Source organism: Narcine bancroftii, chromosome 10 (assembly GCF_036971445.1).
Source record: "Narcine bancroftii isolate sNarBan1 chromosome 10, sNarBan1.hap1, whole genome shotgun sequence".
NCBI lineage: Eukaryota > Metazoa > Chordata > Chondrichthyes > Torpediniformes > Narcinidae > Narcine > Narcine bancroftii.
In genome coordinates this window covers 25944456-25969382 of record NC_091478.1, presented here as the reverse complement: position 1 = coordinate 25969382, position 24927 = coordinate 25944456, and the positions used below count along the sequence as shown (strand labels likewise).

At 36.8% G+C, this 24927-nt stretch overlaps 2 protein-coding genes across 18 annotated transcripts in view; one reads left to right on the top strand and one right to left on the bottom strand.

The window, feature by feature from the left end:
• Window positions 1-24927, bottom strand: part of LOC138744328 (slit homolog 1 protein-like) — a 245922-nt gene that overhangs the window by 2889 nt on the left and 218106 nt on the right. For 5 of the 11 annotated variants that reach the window (XM_069900273.1, XM_069900275.1, XM_069900281.1 and 2 more), the window contains one exon: window positions 13122-13459. Coding sequence is in view for 4 of the 11 variants with exons in the window: in XM_069900283.1 (XP_069756384.1) it covers window positions 13401-13459 (59 nt within the window). In the remaining 7 variants the exon portion in view is untranslated. Of the gene's footprint in view, window positions 1-12308; window positions 12581-13121; window positions 13460-13483; window positions 14085-24927 lie in introns of those variants that run through there. The other 6 variants (XM_069900280.1, XM_069900274.1, XM_069900279.1 and 3 more) reach the window with 3 other exon arrangements.
• LOC138744326 (uncharacterized) overlaps window positions 1-24927 on the top strand; it is a 76464-nt gene that overhangs the window by 31033 nt on the left and 20504 nt on the right. The window contains exons 1-3 of one of the 7 annotated variants that reach the window (XM_069900270.1): window positions 4247-5473; window positions 13231-13271; window positions 15356-15448. The exons of 4 other annotated variants lie outside the window; for them this stretch is intronic. The gene's annotated coding sequence lies outside the window, so the exon portion shown is untranslated. Of the gene's footprint in view, window positions 1-4246; window positions 5474-13230; window positions 13272-15355; window positions 15449-24927 lie in introns of those variants that run through there. 2 more of the 7 variants (XM_069900271.1, XM_069900272.1) reach the window with 2 other exon arrangements.

Sequence of the window (24927 nt, the reverse complement as noted above, 5' to 3'; positions counted from 1 at the left end):
GTGGGAGTTAACTTGCCAGAGACCCTCCATAAACCATATAAAGAGCATGGCCCCTGACAACATCTTTCACAAAGGCAGCCATATGAGACTTGAAGTACACGAGTATCTTTACTCAATGCCTAATCAGTCTAAAAAGGATTGAAATATTTTCTCCAGCACTGGATTAGATAAAAATTAAAAATAGTGATTTGAGCCAACACAAATTAGAAATTCATATTTAAGTGTCATTTGCTCTGGCTTGGTCACACATGTTGTGTACTCTTCCCTTCAGCTAACCAATGCCCAAGACAGAAACACTATGTGATTGTTCCCTAATGTTACGAAGAGCTTGGCTTTTATTTTTTAAGAGTTTTCCAAATCTCCAGAAATGTTTATTAAATTGGATGGAAACTGAAGCCCTGACAATAACTTTTAACTTAATTTACTATGGTTAGACTTGCATATGGTACTTTGGGATAGCAACCTGGACAATGTAATTTCAAGTAATTCATCATGAAAATCGTGAAAAGAACAGTGGGACTGAAACACTGGAATTGTTCAGGAACCAGTATGGCTAAAGAAAAGCTTGCATAGCCTTGGATGGAAAAATTTGTGTTTATCTCTTTCATGAGAATGAATATGTTGTGATAGTTATGAAATAATTGCAATGAAATATTGAGTTAGAATCCACAGAAAGAAAGTTCAAGTTTATCATCTGACTGTACATATACAACCCGATTAAACTATTTCTCCAGGCCATGGTGCTCATTCATACACATGCAATACATATCTTACACAGCACGTCATAAAAATAAAAATGTAAAAATATTTTGGAATAATGTACCCAATTTCATTACTAAGAGATCCAACGGTACTGGATACCATTCATCAATCTTACAGGCTGTGGGAAGAAGTTATTTCTCAGTTTGGCAGTCCTTACTTTAATGCTCCTGTACCTCCTAGCTGATGGCAGTAGGTCAAAAATATTGTGTGATGGTAGAAGGGATCCTCAAGAATTTTTTGAGCCCTAATTAAGCAACACTCCTTGTGAATGTCGTCAATAGAGGAAAGAGATACCCCAGTGATCTTCTCTGCCATTTTAATGATAATCTGTGTTAACTTCCAGTCTCCTATTAATAGACAGTTGAATTTTGCCCATCTATTTAACCAATATTAATAGTGAAATGTAATATTCCTTTTGAACTTTATAGAACTAAAAAGTGAAGGCTAAATAATACATTGATTAACTCATTAGTTTATTAACTATATATCTAAATTGGATTAACTGAACTTGTAAGGTATATTTCTATCTGCCAATTATCAGGAGCCAACTTTTCTATTGAACATTTCAAACAAGTTGACCTATAACTGAGTACAGTTTGACACTTAAAGTAAATTCTGGTGAAGAGAGTCCAATAGTATTGTTTTTTTTTAAAAATTAAATTTAGACATGCCTTGCAGCATGGTAACAGGCCCTTTCAGCTCACGAGCCCATGCCATCCAATTACACTCAATTGACCTTCAACCCCCAGTACGTTTTGAAGCATTGGAGGAAACCGGAACACCTGAAGAAAACCCATGCAGACACAGGGAGAAGGTACAAACTCCTTTCAGACAGAGTGGGATTTGAACTTAGTCCTTGTCTACTAATAACTTTAATAACTTTACTACAAATTGGATCAGTTGTGACCTAACATTATTGTAAACTCTCATTAGAGTTTATACTGGAAATGTTTCTTTTAATACTCAATAGTTATAATATTTTTAAAGAGTTAAAAATATGATGGACCGATATTTCTTCAACATTGCTGATATATAGTTGTGAGTTAAAGAAGCTGAACATTGCCATATTCTGTAGTGCCAAAAATTATGGAGTTTGCATAATATGCGAGCCAGATCAGGTAAGTAAAAATTATTTGGTTTAATGATCAGCAGTATGAAATGTTACATTTAGCTGGGATGGAGGTGCTTGAAACAGTGATGAATTTTCCTGGAGTTAATAGAATGAATATTTCCAAAGTCATGAGAGTCAGTAGCCAAATGATGCAGATTTAAGGTAATGGCAAAGAGATAAGAAAGGAACTTGTGCAACAAGTTGTTTTCTAAAATGCACTGCCTAAAAGGCTTATGTAAGTAGATAATACAGTATTAATTTATAAGACAGTGATGGATAAATATTTGTGAGGCAGTAAAAAAGCAGCAGGGGGATTGGGACTAATTAGTTAGCTCTTTCAAAAGAGGCTGACATAGGTGAGATGGACCAAATGATCTGCCATGCGGTATAATTTTATCAATGTAGTGAATATGAAATTTGAACAGAAATCTTAAATATCTTATTTGGCTAAAGTAGTAAATATCGAGGCCACTTAGACAAGTGAAGTGCTAGTTTGACTTCAGGCATGCATCAATTAATATGATCATTGCTGGATGGAAATAGGAGTGCATTAATTGACAGGAAAGAAAACAGGCATGACTCTGCTCTGTATATCTATCCAGTGGCCATCAAGGAAGAGTGTATCTGTGTGGATGAGAACAAAAATGAACTGATTTCCAACCACAAAATTTTAGAACATAGAAAGATGCCTTTTGAGCAATCATTATAAAGAACCCTCTAATTAGTCCTCTTCCTGTATTTCCCTTTTTACAGATCTAATCAAATACCTTTTTGCACAGCTTTTACCCCTTGTGCTCAAGAGTGGCCCATGAGGGAAAGATTCCAGGGGCATGGTGAATATTGGGTGATCCATGTGAAGGAGTAATGTCTGGAAGCCACTTTGGCAAAAACATTTTTTTTTAAATTAGAGATAATTTTCCAATTGGGTAAATCAGAATAGTGATCTTAATTTATTTAATTGTTGATTAAATTAATGAAAGTTGGGATAAAATGTTTTAATATATTGTGAAATTGACTGCTGAATTGGCATCATTTGGCTGACTCTTATTACTTGTTTAGTGGTAACGTCACCTTTGTATTTGTAGAGTGACAATAAATGTTAAGTTGTAATTTGCAGTTGTTTGTGGAATAATTGAGCAAGTCAATTCTATGGAAATCACTGCTTTTAAAATATTGACTGCCCTTGCGTTGTATTTTGAGGGAACCTTTGATTTCATCCCTCAGTTTAAGTTATTTTAGATTGTTGGTGATTTTCAGACCAATTTTCAAATAAAACTGAAATTGATGCAGGGGCTGAGGTTAAAAAAAATCTATAGATTCATAGTGATGTTACCCAAGCAAGGTCTTCTAATAAAGGAGTGATCCCATCCATCCCTTCTTTCCTGTGCAAGTCCTGCTCACCAGAGTTTCCTTCCATCCAATCCTAGGCGTCCCAGGAGAACCGGCCACCAGCAATTGGACTACGAATCGCAAAGTATTGAAGGGACATTTCCAAAGTCGCTAAGAGGCTTTCAGACCATGACACAAGACAGCAATGGAACTTCTGTTATTCTCAAAATACCAGTGACTCGATCAGGCCAAAAGGGAGAGGAACCTATGAACAGGAATGAGGTATCTCCCACATTCAATTTAGGACCAACATCCCAGTACCGTGGACAGCATTTAGTTCTTGCCAGAGAGGCTCCCTGGGCCAAACCTCATTATGAATTCAATCTGGAACATGCCAGTTTCAGGGGAAATGATACCAAGGAACTTTCTTCGAACCAAATTACATTTCTGAGAGGATCAGTTCAGACAAAACATGATGCAACAAAAGTTCAAGACCATTTGGCTACTGTGAATTTGAAGATACCACAGGTTCGAGGAATGGATATTGTTTGTGAAACCAATGCTGTAAATCATTATTCGTGTAGCCCACTGCTCATTAATTCACAAATTGAAAGTGCACTTCACAGGAAACTCAGAGTAATCCTTCCGAAGCAGAATTTGTGGCATAGGAAAGGGGTGGTAAGTTTGATTGATGGAGAACATGGTCCCTGGGACTCATTTGTTAACCAGCCAAGCCCCAGCAGGCAGCAGCGTACATTTCAGCAAGAAGGTGACTCAAAACAGCCCAGAAAAAAGAGAGGACGTTACCGCCAATATAACAATGAGATCCTTGAAGAAGCAATCACTGTGGTGATGAATGGGAAAATGAGCGTGTCAAAAGCTCAGAGTACCTATGGAATCCCGCATAGTACCCTGGAATATAAAGTGAAAGAGCGGCTGGGTACTTTGAAAAACCCGCCAAAGAAGAAATTGAAGCTCATCAATAATGAGCCCCAAGAAGTGGAAGATGAGCTAGAACATAGTCCTAGCAACTCAAAAGTTGAGTAGGATTTTGAATTGGTGCTAATACTTATTGTTGTCTGGGTGAGCACTAGCAGTTGAACAGCCATTTAAAAATCACCAAGGTGGAGGTGGGAGGTAAATTAAGCTCCTTTGACTGCGGAGAAAAGCTAGAAATGAAAGTTAAAACAGAAAATGTAGTAGAGATTACTGATGCAAGATCGTCAACCCAAAATATTAACCCTTTCTTTATCTGACCTGATAAGTTTTTTCAGTATTTTCTAATTTATTTATTTCAGTATTATGGTCCAGTAAATAGATGTATTTAAATTTTAAATGTAATCTCTTCTTGGTGCACCTGGTTCACACAATATGCGAACCAGATTTCGGTATTGCCAAGAAGTTGGCAGTGCAAAGGTGAATAGCGCGAATAGTGAATGTTTGTAACCCACAATAAAGGCCAGGCACTTTTTGTGGTACTGGCGTTTCCCGCTCGTCATCAATTCAGGAAAAGTACATAAACTGTGGTTTATAATCTCGTTCTTCCTTATCCCAGGAAAAAAAACCATTTTGAACCAAACCATTTTCTGATTCTTTAAATTTAAATTTCGAATTCATTAAATGAATTTCAGAATATCGTAAAATGGGATTTAGATGCACATTTTCCAAATGCTTTTATGTTCTGATTTTAGAAATGCAGTAATATAAAATGTCCCTTTGGTTGTTTTGAACAAGCAACGAGATTTATAAACTGGAACAGAAATATACAAGGCAAATGCTAGCAATATCTTAGTTTCTCGCTCCCAAAACCTAGCAGCAAAAAAAGTATCTTTTTGATCTCCAACCTTCTGCTTGTGTGAAATCTAACCGTAAAGATGGGGAGGCAACCACGGGCTGACAATAACCTCTCTTGTCATCAATTGTATATACCGTAATTTTTCGGGTAATATCAAATCCTGCCTGTCCGTCTGCCCCAGCGTTTTAACTAAAACGAAGCAGGCACATGCAGCAGCTTCTAACCATCCTCGCAGGCAGCAGATTGACAGCCGAAGTGACCAGTCGGGGAGTTGCACTACGCTCTGAACCAATCAGGAGCAGTGCAGGCGGTACGTCGCAGGGCCCTTTCACCAAGGCTCAAAGACTCCTGGGATGTTACTGTAGTTGTATTTTTTTTGGGGGGGGGGTAGAGAGAAAATGCCTTTCGATACATTTTCCCAAATGGAGTTTAAAGGCAATCGAGTCACTGTGAGCTGGAAATTATCTCTATGAAATGTAAGTTGATTATAATGAATGCATGGGCTCAAGTGAAAGAGTGCTTTTTTTTACTGTTGCTTGGCTGTTTTGACCTACATTTAAAAAAAAATAGACGTACTCATTCCCCTTGTCTTAGAAATTATTTGAAAACTCGTAGCAATTGGAGCTGAATTAGTGGAGCGGCAAGGAAGCTCGGCTGCAGATAACAAAAGTGCGTTTTGTTATGGCTGGGCTTTTATTTGGTATCAGTGGAAACAGGCCTAGTTGAGAGGCAACGAGGAGCGAAGCTCCTGAAAACCCACTGGAGTGCTCGATCTCTGCAGTCAACCCGACCCCATCCACACTCTTCTCCCTTCACCTTCCCTCCCAAGTTCAGGTTAATCGCTAAATATTCATGTCCTGCTAACCTGCCAGTGTTTCTTTCAAAATACTGTTTCATCTATTAATATTGAAATGCCCACCTTCACCAGCACTTCCTGTTTGACAACTACTGTAAAATTAGTTTGATACAAGTTGAGAGGATCCTTATTTTAATGATGTTTAATTCTTGCTAAAATCCTGCTGTAGCAGCATCTCTGGACATGAAAATATCTTAAAAGGACGAAATTTAGATTTCTCATGAGTACTCGCCAACATTTGGCTATTTGCATACAAACTAAAATTGTTTGGAGTATTAAAATATCCAGCAGTAACTTTTCAGTGAATACTAATAACAATGTGTCATTGTGAATTTGCCACTGCCATCTGGTAATGTTCTGTGGAGCTACTAAACTGATCAGTAAGTTAAATGCCAGTTTTAAAATGTCTTCTTTCTGTTCAGGATTGCTTACGAAAGGACGAGTCCTGATTTTTTTTTTAAATATCCGGGTTTAATAGTCTTCTATCCCACAAGAGGGCACAGTTGTGGCATTTACAGTTGATCTGGTAACTGTCAGTTACCTAATTGGTAATATCACTCCCCCGCCCCCCCCCCCCCTCCCCCAATCTGGTTCTTGAGGGATTATGAAGAGTTTGCAGCTATAATATTGTGGCCTTTTAACACAGTGCAAGAGTTGAAATATGGCCATCTTTCATTCTGGCCTTGAGTGGCACAAGATTTTAAAAATAATTATTATACCCCATATTTTGAAATATAAAATTTAGTGTAGGATGGAAAACCATTCTTTTGGTATGACTGCAGGCTTAAGAATCAAATCTATAGTTGAAATGAGTAAGCAATTTATTTTGGATATTTTTATTATTTAAAGTTTAAAAATATTAAATTTATTAGAAATGGGGAAGCAGTATTCAAATTTGAAGAGCATGTCAGCTTTGTAGTTGAATATTGTCTTAGATTGAATTTTAACCATGGTACAATGTTTAAAGAAAAATATGCCCTTTACATTGGATTGAATACAAAATTTCAGAATAGAATATGAAGATGTGTTTGAAAATGATTATGTACTTGTGTAATATTGGACACTAGATAAAACTGAACCTTATTTGATTGTTCTTGTAGAGAAATTGATCATTCTGATTATGCATACCCTCAGGATATTCTGAAGTAGGGAGATGGTCAACTTGGTGGTATGTTTTGTAGCATCAGGGAGACAGACATGCCTGCTCCATCTTTCCAGTTTACCGTTATGTTTTCAGCTAGAGTAAAATTTTGTAGTTAATCACTTCCTCCCACAAGAAAAGGAAATAAATTTAAGGGACACTTATTGTTAGATTGCTATTATAAACATGAAGAGCAATATTGTTGACCTTGCCTTGATTGTAGTAAGTAAAGGTGCAGAAAAATAGTAGCCAAGATGATTTGGAAATTAAAAAATCATGCTGTTATGTGAAGTTGGGACTAGGTTTTGAACTTTTTCTGGAATTCCTTTTGCTGTTCTTGTAGTAGAAGCATTTGTTTCATTTTCCTTTTACACTCACAGTACAGATGAATGCAATGACTGTTGAGGCTTTTGTTAATTCAAAGAAATTGACACTAGAATTTTGTCCAAATTTGTCACTAGGTGAAGCTTAAAGTATAATATGATAGCTTATTTTCCTGGGGGGAAGGAAATCATTTTTTCATTTTATCTTCTGATTATATATGCCTTGAGTATTACATTTCTGTGCCATAACATATTAAAAATCATTTTGTCAGTAACTTGTAGGCCATTTTGCATCAGAAAGTGATGGGTCTTGGTCACACTCATAGTTTGATCCTGCAGTCTTACAATTTATATTCTTGGTTGGGATAAAGGGAAGTTGACAAAGAAACTTGCATTGTGCAGATCACTTTATTTAATTGATGAATAATTAAAGATAAACAAGTCTTCTGAAATGGCAGCTCTGGTTTTTAAACCTTTAGTTTTTTTCCAACAGGAGGACTTTTAATACTTGCATCTAAGCAAGTGAAATATTGCTGGAAATTTAAAATATTTCTGTAAGCATGCACACAAATTAGTGCCTCATAGAGCTTTAGAATACTCAATATTTCACACACTGTTGGTGCTGTACCATTGCAATAGGTTCTGGTTATACCTTGTTGTTAGTTTCAAAATGTAGCAGAGGCTGCTCAACTGAAAATCACATTAACAATTTCTTTTGTTAATGTATATATGTTTAATGGTAAAGGTGCTACAATGCTTCCTGAGACTGGAAATGTGTAAACTGGCCCCATGAGTAAAGAGCAGAACAATGCTTCAAATTTTCTGGCTCTGACCAATTTGTTCTTTTTGGCCCCAGGTTCAATTTTAAAAATATCTTGATGCGTGAGAGTGAAATGCTGCAGGCATTAAAACACTTAATTATTTCAATATGTGCCTGTTGTAAATAAGGTGTTAAAGTGGAAACATTTTTTAACCAGAAGCATGGATAATAGTGATTTTAAAATTAATGCTTAGATCAGACATTTGAATATCGTGTGCTGGTTTTTTCAGATAGTGTTTCAAAATTATTTCCAGCAACTGCAATTCTTGTATCTCCAGTTTTTTAAATGATAAATCGTGTTAGCCATTGTATATTTCTGTTTCAATGATAGATATTCTGTGCATTTCATAATTTGAAAATAGATCAAGAATGGGCACACTTCCAGAATCTGGGATTTGATAACAAAGGGTTGGATATGATCTTGAATAAGATGTTTGCCTCAGTTCATTAAGTTCATTGAAGCTTTTGTCACTTGAAGTTACTGCCTTAAAACATGTAATTGTACATATAGTGATCATTAAGGCTAAATATTTCTTGAGCATCTAAAGAAAGGTTGTGTTCTGGTGGGGATGGGTCTAAATCAAAAGAAAAAGACTGCTTGTGCTCACCTCGGACATAGATCATGACTATAGTGGTTATGCTGTGCCTGTACTGCAATGGATTTAAGGCGTCATGCTTAATGATGTACATTTTCACTACTTGAATAGTGTATTAACATGAGGCATGGCTATTTTAAAATCAATAGCCTTGCAGTCTTATTTATTGAGATTCATAGACGTTGGGATATTGCAGGATCTATTTATTTTGGGTGTTTGTATTTATTTTATCACTGCTCTTTCACTTTCATTGTTAAAATACTAATTTTCGCAAGAATTTCTTGTACAACTGCTTGGATCCGCTAATGTAATTCTCTATGAATTCAGCTGAAAAGAAATCTTAATAGGTTTTGAAAAACACAACTGTTAAGCAGCTACATTGTTTATCTGCTACTTTATTTCATGCTGTCCAAGAAAATTAAATTAATTTAAGGCAAAATTATTTTTTTATTTTGGAAAAGAAATGTGAAGAAGTTTCTTAAATTTTTCATATCCACTTCTCTGTTACTTCAGAAAAAATGGCATTTGAAATGAGCTTATTTAATGGAAAATTAGTTTATTCGTATTTATTTATCTATTTATTTACATTATAAAAACAATATTAACACTTAATCTTGTTTTTTTTTAAATTTGCTAAAATGTTGAATTTCCATTCTGCTTGGAATGCAGCTATAATATTGTTTAATTATTACCCAGCAACAAAATAATTATATGGAGCCATGCTATTTTGTATTGCCGTAACATTGCTTTAAACAACTGGACACACCATTCTTCAAAAGAAATGAAATTAATCTTAAAAGTTTTTTAAAAACACAGTGGAGGGAAAAAACTGAACTACTTAAATGAATATAATTACGATGCATTGAAAAATTATGGTAGTGTTCAAAAAAGACTTCACTACTAGAAAAAAATGACAATAGTATAAGCGGTAATTGGAGGACATTGTATGATCTCAACTGTAGGTTAATTAACTTCATTGTTTGGGCCTCCTCAATCATGGAATTTGTTACAATTACTGTATGTCGGGGAAAAACATTAAATGCATGGAATTCCTGTTAGAAGTAAGTTTGGACACGTGTAATGGAATTTTTGAATAGCAAAGACCCACACTATTAAAATGCACCTATTTCATATTAAATGAGAATCTTGTTGCATTCGCCATTGGGAAATCAAAAGATATCTTTAGTTGTTGGGTGTGTTCTGGGCTGTTTATGGTAAAGCGGTCTGTATCTAGTACAATGGTAAATGTAACATGCTCGAATCATTGAGTGCTTCAAATGAAGGGAATTCCACTCTGCAACACTAATCTCTCCTGCATCTTGCCTAGAAAAAAAACAATAAGTCCTTTTTTCCTCCACAGATTAACTAAAACAACATTTGTTAGTCATCTCATAATGTGACGTGGTTTTTCAAAAATCTGAACAAAGCAGTCATGTCCTACAATGTCATCTAGCTTCTTCTAACAGCACAGAAGTTGAACTTTAGAAATAACATAATGAATTAATAACCTGGAGCAAAAATTCCCTGAAGCAGAAAAGCAGCATAAACTGGGAGAGAAAGAAAATCAACGTTTCAGGTGGAGTACCTGTCACCTGTCAGACCTGAAACCTCTGCACCTTACAGCATTCTCCATTTTTCCAATTAAATTACTTTTGGTGTAGAGTGGGTGACAGGTAAACTTTGAACCTGAAATGGAAAGCCATTTTTGAAGCAAACAAAACTCATGCATCAGTGATGGGAACAGAGCCTTAAAGGCCCGAAATGAGATTAGTAGCTTGTGCTGCCATCCCTGACTGGTATATTGCTGAGGGAGAAATCGAAGAATTCCCTATTGCCAGAAGAAATCCTTTTAGTTAACTGACCTTTAGACTCAGTTATCCTTTTCGTATGGATCAATTCTGAGGTCTTCATGATAACTCGTATTCCAATTTTCTCTTGCCATATACTGTATGGCAAAACTGTAAATTGTAAGTATCAGCTCCTTGGAAATTGCTACTTTTGTAATGGATATTTTAAAATGTAATTTGTATCATTGGAGTAGATAATTCTGATTTTGAAATTGATTCGACATTTAACATTCTAATTTGTGATGTGTTCAGATTTTTGAATGTTATCTTGCCTCGAAAACTGCTAATCTGATTTTCTAATCTAGTAATAGGTTGCCATAGAAACAATGACCAAGATTTTAGAGATGTGTCAGTCAGGTCAGGGGCAGCATACTTCATTTGTGAAACAAATCAGATGGGTGACAGTAAAAAGCTAGTGTAAAAAGCAGAGCAGGTTCGGTCACACCATCTGCACTTACAACATCATTTGGCAAATTATTTCACACCACCCTCTTTAAAAACTGCAATTTATCTTTGTTTTCTTGAAGTGTAGATTAAGGTGCATTTTCTTTTGGAATCCAATGTAGTGAAAATAAATATTCATTAATATGTTAAAGAGATTGAAGCAGATCAAATTGTCTGTAGCATACATCCATCTGCATCACTATTTATTTTTGCTCATCGCACAGTTCTCGAGGTTAATTTGAAGTGACATTAATTCACTATTTTATCCAGAATGGTGTGCCTAGCCTTTCAGGGCACTGTTACTGCATAAATATTCTTTCCTTAATAAAAAAAAGACTATATGTCATTTTAAAATCTGAATCTATTTCAAAATATTCATGACCGGTTGAAGTTTATATTGTGTATAAATGGAGCAACGACAATTACTCCACTTCAATAACCATTTGCTATACTTCTGTGCTTTACCTATAGTAAGTAATAAATTTACTGTGTGGTACATGAAAGTATTGCTTAAACTCAGCAGGACATGCAGCATCCATAGAAACTAAAAGGCAGTCAATGTTTCGGACGAGCCCTTCCTTCGGGAGTACAAAAAAATCAAGCAAATGCTTCAATAAAATAGTGTGAGAAGGGGGTGGAATGAGCTAACAAATAGGAAGAAATAGGTGGATACAGTTGGGAGAATAAAAGAGAAAAAAATGGTTGGGGGCAGAGTAGCCCTACAAAGGGAAGGAGGATAGAGAAAGGGAGACATATTAGAGAGAGAGAAAAAGAGACCAGGGGAGGGGGGTTAACAAAAATTGAAGGTCGATATTGCTAAGAAGTGCTATTTACTTTCTATAGATGCTCTGTGACCTGCTGAGTTGCACCTTCAGCACCTTTGTGTACTGCACTAAACCCCAGCATTTGCAGATTTTCTCGTTACCTACAATACATGAACTGTTATTGCTTTCCTATTTATTCTTTTGCTGTCATGCAGGTGGTCTCTTTAAAAAAAAAAAAATTTTTTTCCTGCTTCAGCCAAATTTCTGAAACACATAAATCTCTCAATCCCATAATTTTATGTCATGTCTCTTGTCACTAGGCTTAGTTTTTTATAAAAAAAAGTATATAATGTACTGCTGTGTCAGTGTGCACATACGATGATTCTTCATCTTGGTCATCACCATCAACAGTGATACCGCAGCTGCCATCCATAGTTTTCCATAGTTTTGATGGTTGTCTGAAAATGCAGCTCAATTTTGAGGGGATGGAATTTTTTGGCCTCTTGAATATATGTTGCGATTCAGTTGGGTATGATGAGTCTTGAGTGTGTCAACTTTTTTATTGTTCATAATTGATACTGAAGCCAGTTTATTATTTCTCTGACTTCTGTTAACACATCAAAGTTAGAGTCGTGCTTTTCTTTTGGACTACTCCTCTATTTTTGTTTTTGGCCCAAATGGTGAAAATTTTGAGCAGTCAAGCCATTTTGTGTGCCACCATGGAGCAGAGTAAACATTCTGGCAAATTCCATACCTTTTCTGTTTTATCTTCCAATGAATGAATCACAAAATCTATATTGAAAGCAAGCATTGGTGTAAAATTATTTCTGTAATTTCAGGGGTCAGTGGGCAATGAATTCTTGTGTGTTACAAATTTGATCACAACCGATTGGAAGCATTATGTTATACAATAATCACCAATTAAAAATGCAGGTAGATTTTTAGTTTAATTTGGGCATTACCTTTGGCACAGATGCCATGAGGTGAAAAGCATTTTTCTACACTGTGTGTGTATACAGGCAGAGAGCAATAGGATAATAGAGGACCAACTCCAGATGGGATAGAGATAGCATATATTTTGTTGATTTTTTTGGACTGGAAATTATTGTTTTCAATTTGATTAAAGCATTTTGATGAAAATTTCTGACCCAGTTTATAGTTTAGCATACTTGAATCTGCAATTGCAACAGGTGCTTTAGAGGTTTCAAGAAAATCTGACTTCATTATTGACTGTGATCATAACAGGATGGTCAAAATAATTTGTCAACTTGTTAGAACTGTACATGCTTTGGTTTCAAAGCAGAAAATCTACTGAAAATACTCATCTGTGCTTCATCCAAGTTTATTATTGCCACTATTTGTTTCCAAATCTGTAGTATTTGCTCTATTTCAAGGTGTAATATTTTTCAGGATTAAATTTGAAAATGCACCTACTATTTCAGATACTTCAATGGAGTGGCAAACAGTTTAAAGGTGCACAAAGGTAGGGAAAATATTAACTGAAGCTTAGATTTTGTTTCTTTTTGATGAGCATATCATGTGTGCATTGATTGGTTTCATGAACAGCTTGAAACTCAGGTATTTTTCTCACCATTTTCTCCATTGGCTCTCTTTATCCTGTAGCCTTCCCAGACGAATCGTTATTACAACTCAGCAGACCCTGATCCTCCACTGAAATAAAGCCAAAAGAATCAATTTTTGTAAACTGAATTCTGACATTTTAATTTAAAATTAGTTTCTTGCAACTTTCTTGAATTGGTTAAGATTGGTTGTAGGCTTTCGTGTTTTACTTAAGTTGGTTGTAATTGTTGAAAAGGTGAATGGAGCCATGTGTGGAAAAAATGATAATACTTCAAAATATAGAATTCTTAAATTTCCCAGTTGCTTTCTGCAATTCTGCTTCCTTTATGTATTTTCCTTCATTCTGCTTTGGATTCAGGATTTTTCAAGTTCCTCCTTTGGACACAAATGCCTACTTTACTTTAAACACAAAGATTTTGGAATGAAATGTCCAATTCATTTTTTAAATATAAAATTATATGATCGGGAAAGGTAGAAGATAATTAAGCACACTTGGTACCAGTATCTGATACGACAGATGAGATTATGCCAGGTGCCAAAAGTCGAGATGCAGGTTGTGTCATCTCACTCCCCGTTACATGTTCTAATGCTCCTATTTGTTAGCTGGGTAGTTAATCCAAAACAAATCAATGGAAATGTCCCACTTTAAAGGCAGGCTTGGTTGATTGTAGACAGCTTCCAATGATGTCACTAACTTGTCGTAATTACAACATCCCTACAAAATACAAAAGATATTTCACAAAAACTACATTGTATGTTAAAAAGATGAACACAGAACATATTACAATTTTACAATGATGGAGTGAGATGGAAGCGCTGAATGGATGTCAAAGAAACAAACTCTTTGTTTTCGAACTGTTATTTAGTTGTCGCATGTTTTCACGTTAACTGCAAGAAGAATAAGTGACTTATTTTTTTTAAAAACCTAACACTTTTTGGGGAAAAGACCCTCAGGGATATTTAACATACTACTTCAACCATTTACTCAGTGCAGGTATTTTAAACTAGATATTTGGTAAATTGTTACTCAATTTCTGTTAATTGTTAACTCAGTTTACCTGTCAAGCTGAAGTTGCATTTTTCTACATTGTCTTCTGGTATAGTGGCATTCTGTTTCCACAATTGTGCATGTACAAACTTGGGCTCTGTTTTTGAACAAACCATTTTTCAAAAGTGCTGTTTACAAATGTTTGTAGAAATTCTATACTCTGCATTTGCCAATTTTTTTGCAGTTGGGGCTGAAGGGGTAGCAAAAGAGGTATTTAGGTTAGAACCAAACTGTTATAATGCCAGCGATTGGGACTAGGGTTCAAATCCCACACTGCTGTAAGGAGTTCGTACATTCTCCCCATGTTGCGTGGGTTTTCCCGGGGACTGTTCAAAATGTACCAGGGGTTGTAGGTTAGTTGGATGTAATTGGGCAGCATGGACCAAAATGGCCTGTTACTGTGCTGTATGTACAGCATGTCTAAATTTGTCACCACAAATGTGCTGATTAAGGGCTCTTTCATTGTGATCAGATCTCCCCGCAGTTTAGTATTTTGTTGTTTCAAGTATCTTCTATGTTTCCCAAAAAATGCTTTTTTTTTTAATTAGTACAAAATATCTTCTTGAATGATAGCCTTATTTCAACCCTTCTGTTGTTTTGGAACTCTAAATTTGTGCATTATGTTGCTTGTCTATAAGCTGAAGTAATATAGGTTAATAGAGCTATCCATTATTTTGCTTGTAGTTTGTACTACTTCCGCTTTTCAATTGGTTTGAGTGAATTCATCCCTGATAAACAGTATGATTCCAGTAAATCTCTGTTGTCAAATTAATCAGTGCACAAAGGAGTACCAAGCAAAACTGTTGCAATTAAAAAATGACATGAGATTTGTTACCAACTTTGGGATGAGCAAATTCTGTAGGTAGGTCTTTGTATTGCAAATTTCAAAATTCTGATATTTGTTTTCCACTTTTTCTTGCCCCCTCTACCAACCCCAGTCTCTTCCACCAGAGCCCTTTAAGTGCACCTTTTAAGTTTTTAAATCCATGTTACAAAATGGGCAAAAAATTGATATAGTAATGACAAGAGAGGTATGTATCTCTTCAAAAAGGTATTGTATTTTGTCAATTTCAAAAAAAAATTTGAACTGAATGATTGTTTACTGATTTGAAATTGTATTTGCTAATGTTGGTGGCCCTGAAATTGGTCATTTTTGCTTTGCCAATTTAATGCTGTCATTACAATGAGTTGTGTCTGTTAATAAGTTTAGTGCTTGAATTGGTCAGGCACAGTGACTTTATTCCTCAGACAGCAATGGTCAAAAGATGTGTTGATTAGATTTCCAAATCCATTTAAAATTTTTGAATATCAAAATCCAGAGGCTTGTGTGCTATTTTAGAAATCAAAGCATATCCTTCACATAACAATTTACATATGGTGTTATCCCTTAGTTCCAATACAAAGCAGTTTCTGAAATGTTATAACTCCACTAATGTGGAGATATACTTTACACTGTCATGCAAACTTGCTGTCTGCAGTCGATGGTAATTACTTGCAAGAAATTCATTGGAAGTTTTGATGCAAAGTAAAATGTTTCAAAATGTTGTAAATCTGGAGTAAAGATTGGAGTAATGAGATCAGTCATTATCTGAAAAAAACCAAAATAGTTGTGCACTAAGATGGAATTTGTGATCAAAAGAGACCTTGTTGATCAATATTAAATATTCTATAAATGTCTTAAACTCCATTTATTATCAAAAGCACATTACCTCAATCACACATTTCAGGAATGTTTATAGCTTTGGCTGCAATTCAGTGTAAACTAAGCTGCGAACAAGTTGAGTTGGGTACATGATATTAAGTCCTCTCTTGGTAACCTGTAACATAACTACATATTGACTTACTCCAAGGGCTCCCTTTAACATTTTATTAAGTATCATAATCTTGGGCAGTGACTGGATTGTTTGTCTTTCCCTCTGTCTGTACCCGCATTGGCCAGAAGACAGTGAAGTAGGGCCTTATGATTTAACGTCCAGTGCCACAATTCTCATAGCATCAAATTGCTCCAGCTGAATTTTGAGCATTGTTATCTTGAAAGTTCCCCCATTAGCTCAACTTATCCAATTCAGGTAATGTTCAAAAGAACGGGTGCCCAGTTGGTCTGCTTGACCTCGTACTGTTTACAGTCTGAAAGGTGTATCATTTTGAAAGCTTATTTGAAGTTGTTTATAAATGTATTTCTTAAATCTTTGTCCATTTATTATCAACAATGACTTGTCCAACTGTTGTCGCAATTTTTTTTGCACTATTAATTGATTGGTTAAAAATGCATATTTATTTGAAGTGGAATATAAAGTACCCCATGTCTTACTGCAAGTAGCTTTTTTTGTAATGTCATTGTTTGCCTTGTTAAGTATATTGGAAAATAGATTCTGTCTCAGCGCATGTAGAAATTTTTTATTGTTATCTAAAGACTTTCAACAAGTAAAAAGTTTAACTGTACAATGTTTGCTGCATTCACTGGTTGCTAGGCTCAGTTTCAATACAGAAATACAATTCTTCTAATAAATTTTGTTTATTAAATTTTATATAGTGCGTTAATTTATTTTGGATCCCCAATACTGAATTTGTATGTCCTCTTGAACCATCATTGCACAACATTCTGGCAGTTTTCTCACTGAGTTTGAACTTTGAAGCAGTTCATTTGCTCGTCAAGCTGAACTCCTGGGTTTGACATTCAATTAAGCTTATTTTGGGGGTGTTTAACATGACACCAGGAGAAGCAGAAAAAATATGCATATGCAAATTATAAAGTTATCAATTGTACAGGCTCTTGACAGTATTAATGTTAAAGTTGATAACTGTTTAAATTCTGGATATTTTGGATTCTTTAATAATGTTGCTTCAGAATTTAATAATGTTTCATTCTCTTGTCCTTGATTTGCATTGCCTAACTTTATTTGTATAAAGTTATTGTCTACTCTAGGGGGTTGTTTAATTCATTGTAAGTAATGCAAAAGGAAGTCTTTTACTTGGGTATTTCACCAATAAACTCTTCTGTATTGTCAATGAAAAGATTAAGTAAATGTTTGAATTTAAAATTTATGAAGTTATTGTATGTGTTTCTCACCATAAAAGTATGACATTTTTGAGAAATATTTGACATGATTGATATTTCCTAACCTACAAAATGATTTTATATCTTCTGTCCTCTATTGCGTCAATGAATTTCAGCTTCCACTTGAAATGCCCTACTTTTACCAAGGTCCATGCAGTATCATCTTTGATAAGAGCAGTTAATTTTATTGACTTACAGCATTTAAGTGTGGATGATACACAAAATGTGGTGTGATTTTAAAAAAAAACAAATTGTCTTGAGTGTTTTGTAAATCACATCATGAGTCATTTTTTAAAGCTATGGATTAAGTATTTTGCAAAATAAGATAGTCATATCTCTTCAGGTAAAGCATTTTCATTAGATTGATGCTTTTCTCTCTCATTTCTTTCTGTGGCTAAGCTATTGCTCATGGTGCGTTATAATTCTTTGAGAGCCATATTTGGTAGCCATATTTCCTGGTGGCTGCAAAAAAAAAGTGACTGCCATTTGTATCAGTATAAATTTCCCAACACATTCCCATGGTACAGCAATTGTTTGTGGGGGTGGGGGGAGGGGGAGGGGAGGGGTGGTTAACTACCCTTCCAGTCTTAGAGAATGCACACCAGAAAAACCCAATTAAGAATGCATATGGCACTAAACTTCATGTGTGCAGGATTTGTGCACAAGTTGAGAGCAACCATGCCTGCGTGTATTTACCTGCTGCTGAATCCACCTTGTATGAAGATGGCAGATTTGAGTCACGAGGTTTAGAACGTGCAATTAAGTCTGAAAAGGTTGGAGTGCAGGAATGTGGGTACTGGAGTAACACCACTTCATCAAAGTTATCATAGACAATAACTTGTAAACAGTTGGACTTCATTTTTTCTGCATTTATATTGCCATTGTTTGCAAGTAAGAATTCTCAATAGAACGTTTTGGAAAATACCTATGTAAAATATCTATTTCACACATCTAAAATGTATGGACCTTGAAGCATAATAATCTCTACCACAAAGCATAGCATGAGCAAAAACAAAAAGATATAAAAGCCCAACAAATTGTATTATTGGTTCTAAAGTAATTTTGTACTTGGGAGCTGCTGATACTGGTAAGGGGATGTTTTGTGTCTATTCCCTACTTGCCTGTAGAAATTACTAATATATTTGTGTTGCTGCTCCTACAGTGGTGCAGTTAAGACCAAGATGCACAGATGATGAATGAACTGCAAGATACGTACATTGTTGTGTTGATAGTTATCTTGAGGCAATACCATTGAATTAACCTTGAATTGTAGATTATAGATATGGAACATAGTTCTGGAGGTGCAAAGGATAGATACTGACTATACTGGAAGAGGCAGAGATGAAACCATAGAGTATTACAGAACAGGAAACAGGCCCTTTGGCTCTTCTGGTCTGTGCTGAGCTATCAGTCTGCCTAGTCCCACTGATCTACCCTTCCAAACTGTTGCATGGTATTGTGGTGGTTTGTTGCTTGGTTTCACCAATCAAGGTGAGTGTTGAATATTCCAACATACTCTTGATTTTGAACTTGTAAGTAATGCAAGGCTTTTGGAATCAAATTGCTCTCAAGCATCATATTCCTTGTGTTAATCCTAAACTTAATGAGTTATATGACATTGGTAGAGATGGAAACTCTATTTTTGATACTGAGGAGTCCAAGAAATAATTAGGCTTCAATAAAGACTCAGCAGACCAGGGTGCACCTGTGGAAAGAAGCAGGCTCAATATTTTAAGTAGAAGACTCTTTGTTTTGTTGGAACTGGGAAGAAGAAAAGATAAGTGTCTCCAGTTAAACACACTTGATTTTTATCATTCCCAATTCAAGGTAAAGGATCATTGACCTGACATATTAAACCTATTTCTCTTTTCATAGTTACTGTCTGATTTGCTGAGCGTTTCCAGTATTTTCTGTCTTTTATTTCCAATGTTGAGCATCTCCTTTTTGTTTGATTTTGGTAGTCATTTAGTCCAAATTGTTCATGCTGATCAAGTTGACATTCTGGGCTAGTCCATATCCTTCTAAATCTTTCCTCTCCATATTTGTCCAAATATATTTTGAACACAAAAATCACTTATAGATTTTTCTAACAGCTTGAATTTGAGCTATTTGCTACCTGCTTTTTCCCAGCCCATCACTCAAATTTACTTAGTTTCTGGTGAGGCTAACGTTGGTTGAATGGAGCTAAGATTGCAGTGGTTCACAGCCTCATTTCTCTCTTTACGATGAAGCAACAGTTAGAACATTACAGCACAGTACAGGACCTTTGGCCCACGATGTTCTGACCGCTGTAAACCTCAACAATCTAAACCTTCCCTAGCCCACACCCATAACCCTTTATTTTAATTGCATCCATGTATCTAAGAGACTTAACTGTCCCTATTGTACCAGCCTCAACCACCTTCCCCTGGCAATGCATTCCAGACACCCACTACTCTCTCTGTAAAGAAAAAACTTAACTCTGATGTCCCCTTAACTTTCTTCGTCTCACCTTGTACAGATGTCCTCTGGTTCTGTGAAACAACTGGGAATGCTGCCCAAAGAAAATTGCTGCTGTGTTTGTCCAGAATTGTAATAGTTGGCCAATGGAGATGTTGCCTTTTTAATTTGTTTTTCTGGACTAAGATCATTAATATTTGAATCCCATTTATTTTAGTTAGGCCACTTTGATAATCAAATTCTTCCTTCATTGCATCTATTCTCCTGATACATTCAACTTTAAAAAGCACGTGCAAACATTTAGAAATGAAGATAATCTTGAAAGTTAGAAATACCTTGGTCCAATCCGGGCAGAGAATCCTTGGGACACAGTTGACGCTGATGAGAAGAAAAGCACTTCCAGAGCTGATGCAATGTCAGCACTGTTACTGGTGTAGACCCAAGAGTGCAGACACAGCGCTGCTCCAAAGGGTTCAACCACCCATTTCTAATGCCAGTGGCTCTATGCAGGCATTAGAGCTGACAGTGTTTTTAAACTAAAACCTGAAACCACGTGCGTGCGCCCAAGATGGCAATGCCTATGCTCGGCAGCAGCCACGAGGGGTTGGAGACTCTGGCAGAGCAGCGGACTGGTGCAAGACACCAGACAGAGAAAGCAACACCTGTTGAGGAGAAGCAGAGGAGACAACCCTACAGGACCGTGATCATGGTGGCGGACCAGCAAGGGGTTCAGCGGCTGAATCCGGGTTCAATTGCCCTGCTTTTCGTAAATGACTTCTGCACTTGACATCTATGTATTCCATTCCTCGTGAACATGGTCTTTGAATGGCTGAACAAGCAGACATCAAGAAGTTGCAATATAGATGTCAAACCACCCAGGATAACTGCCAAACAAGTATAATATAGTACTAATTTACTTTTAGTGTTCTCAGTTAAGTGGCTATGAAACAAATCCCAGACCAGCAAATTCTGTTCTTTGTGGAAACCAACTGGCAGCCTGTTCCCACACATTGTCCAGCCATAGTTTGACACCATTTTCATCCATCCATCTTTTTTCATGAAAATATACAAAAATGCCTGCAGGGAATTTCATTTTTGGTTTAATTTTGTGTTTGAAGATGACCATAGGTCTTAACTCTGACCCGTCATTCATGCATGATAACACTGGTTTGCACAGTTTTAACATCTTTCCATTCCATTGAGGAAGGGCTCGGGCCCAAAACGTCGGTGATGTATCTTTGCCTTTGCTACATAAAGGCATTGTTTGACCTGCTGAGTTTCCCCAGCATTTGTGCATTGTTTTTTCCATTCCATGGGTCTGTTTTCTATTATGTCAAAATTCATGGGGGTTTCTTCCATGATTCTGATATTTACCAATGCAAACTGGAGTTTCTGCTGGTTCTGTATAATAAACCGGTGAAAACTTTCAACTTCATGATCAAGATCTTTTGGTAATTTCTGTGCAATTTTAGTTTTTTTGGCGTCATACCAGATTTTTCCTGTTCTCTCTACTGTAGCCTCAAAATCATTACTGAGGTCTGGGTGTGACTTGGCCCACTGCAGTGCAAATGTTCTTTTTTTGGGTGACTGTACCAATCTTGCCTCTGTTCTCGTACCCATTCTGCAACGTGATTTTCCAACTCTGGCCAACAAGTGATTCCTTTTCTCAAAGAATATTGCCTTTTTGGTATGTTTCTTAAAGTCTCTTATTTCTTCCTCCAATCTCTTACTTTCTCATGCCCGTCAAATTTTCTTGCAGCTGACCAGTTGTTGGTTTTCTTGGCCATTTCAATCACTTTTAACTTAAAGCTCGCTTCATATTTTCATCACGTGTTGTGTTGATGGACCCTCCATGATAGCAATCACCTCCAGCCAATGCCCAGCAGATCAATCTGCGCGTATATGCCAGTCAACAACCCATCTCAGGCATTGCGAGCTTTGGGGGTCAACTTGTATGCCAGTCAATGGGGCACCTCAGGCAGCCAGAAAATTGGGTGGATTTGTATGTTGGATATACCATAAAACCCTTAAAATGAGGCTGAAAAAGGGGGTTGACATATGCCGAAATATATAGTAAATATTTTCCACATCTTCCATTATTGAAGTGACAGACGTTGAGAGATGACTTTTCCCAGGCTGGCAATGGCCAGTATCAAAGGACATCTGTTTAAGGTGACTGGAGGAAAGTTTTGGGGAGATGTAGAGGTAGTTTTTTTAAAAACACAGAGTGGTGGATGCCTGCAATAATGGTTGAGGCTGATAAATAAGAACATTTAAACGACTCTCAGAAAGGCATAAGGGCCTATTTAAAGGCAAGTTAAATAGGGGATTATGGATTGTGAGGGATGGAAGGGTAAGACTGATCATGGAGTTGGTTTAAAAGGATCAGCACAACATTGTGGGCTGAAGGGCCTGTGTGGTACTGTTCTGTGTAATTATCTAAAGTTTTGGCCCTTCTATATTTCTAATTGCCGAGAGTTTAAATGTCATACATGGTGTTAACTTGTATGGCTCAATGAATACTGCAGTCAAGTGAATAGTCCTTGTAGCTAAAAGCATGAAGGAGTCAATGTGTCATGTTTAATTCATTGTTTTGTTCCAAAGCAAATTGCTTTACATTGGACACTGTAGGGGTGTAGCCAGGGGAAGGGATCCTGTTCTTTTCCCCTTGTGTAAACAAGTTTAAGCTTCTAGGGCCAATGCTATTGGAGACTGCGAGCTTTGTGACTACAGAATGTGTATAGGATTAAGGCCACCAAGGAGCATGCCTGTTTTGACCTTTACTACCCCACACACCTCGCCATTGTAGAGCAGAGCACATTCCAGCAGTTTTACGCAGCCTGTTTCCAGCGTGCAGTATTAGAATGGACAAATAGTGTAGATACACGGTACAGTACAATGCAGTGCCTGATCAGGCATTGGAGAATGTATATGCTATGGCTTTAAGTCTAATCAGGAAGCAAAATATACTCTCTAAGGATATGGACCATCTAACTATGAATGTAAAACAGTACAGCACAGGAACAGGCCTTTTGGCCTGCAATATCTTCACAAAACTTGATACCAGATTAAACTAAATCTCCTGCCTACACACAATCTACATCCCCCACTCCCTACACATCATGTGTCTATCCAGAAGCCTCTTAAAGTTCAATGTTGTGCCTGCTTCCACCACTGCCCCTGGTAGTCCATTCCAGGCACTCTGGTCTCTCCATTACACAAAACCAGATGGACCATGGAGAGCATTCTGGCTGGTTGCACACTCTCTGATATAGAGATGCCAACACTCAGGACAAGAAAAAACTTGAGAGTTATTCCAGGAGAGTGGTTCCAGGAAGTTGATTATCAAATGGTTCCTGTTCCCTTGGGGAAAATGAGTCTGAATGCATTTTCAGTCCTCGGGGTGTTGTGTCAGTCTATTACATATGTGCTAATTAATAATTTATTTCTACAGTTGGAATACTTTTAGTATTTGGGGCTCCTGAGTTTATGTAAGTATTTGTGGGAACAGTGTTTCTAAGAGGTGGACAAGATTTCTGGGAGGTTCAGCCCTTTGCCTTGGTTTTTTTTGCTCCTTGCAGTCTACTGAGCAAGTATTCTGAGCATCTGGGCTTTTTGTGGTTGGGGTATTTGTCCCAAAGAGTGTATCTCTTTGCGGCAGGTCCAAGAGTGCACCTACATTTTCAGGCTGTCAGGGAATACACCCTTGTAGCCTTAACAATGAAACCATCCCTGCATATCCTGGGCAGCTGAGGAGTGTTAGTCAAATGGCCCAAGGATATCGTCATATCATGACTTGTCATAACAATAAATCCTGATTCTGATTATTATGGACATTGACAATTAGTGTTGATTTAGTGTTCACTTTTATCATTATTTATCATTTTATATTACAAATCGGAATACAGGATGGAGATGGAGAATCCTGTTGGGTGGAACCAGAAAAATATCTTGCTCTCAACATCCAAAAGACCAAGGTGCTTATTGTGTATTTTAGGAAGGAAAGCAGGGAAGCGCACCTGTCTTCATTGACAGGACAATGATGAAGAGGGTTAGTACCTTCGAGTTCCTGGGAGTCCATGTACAGGAAGACCTGTACCTCGAGGCAACTGTGAAGCAGGCACTTAGGAGTTTGAGGAGAATTGGCATTGTAATCGAGTACTCTTTTGAACTTAGACATGTGTGCTATAGTCGGGTGGAAAATATATTGATGGGTTACATCACAGCCTGTTTTGAAACTCGAGTGGCCAGGAGGCTGCAGAAAGTGGCAAACATAGGCAATGACTTCCCATCCATTGAATACCTCCACAAGATGTGCTTCCTCAAGAAGGCAGCCAACTTCCTAAAGGATCCCTGTAGCTCTGGTCATAATCTCTCACTGTTACTTTCAGGCAGAAGGTATAAGAGCCTGGAGTCTGACACCTATAGCTTTATGGAATGAAACACTAAAATCTACAGACGCTGTCATTGGAGTAAAAGTACAGAAATGGTGGAGGATCGCAGCAGGTCTCGCAGCGTCCATTGGTGGTAAATATTTAGTATGGACATTTCAGGCATGAGCCCAAATAAGCAAAGATCAGGAAGAATAAAGACAAGGCTGGGGGAAAGGTGTTAATTCCTTATGATAAGAGGAAAGGTGAAAATTGACTTTGGCTCTGTGAAAGGAGACAAGGGAAGGGGTGAGAAGGGTTCAGGCCCAAAAAGTCAGTAATGTATCTCTCCTCCTCAGGATGCTGCAGGACCGACTGACCGATTGAATTCCTCCAGCATTTCGGTGTGTTTTTACTCCAGCTTCAAGAACATTTTTCCCCTGATAGTTAACAGTCTCTCTAACTTCCCTGTGTTACACTAAACACAACTATTCTAGGAACAAAGATCTTTCTGCATTATTGTAACGTAACTGTAACTATAATATTTATCCCCTTTATCTTTTGTCCTCTTGTATGGTGATTTAATTTTTACTTATCTTTTATTATTATATTTTTCCTCCCTGTGTAGCTGCAGCCAACAAGT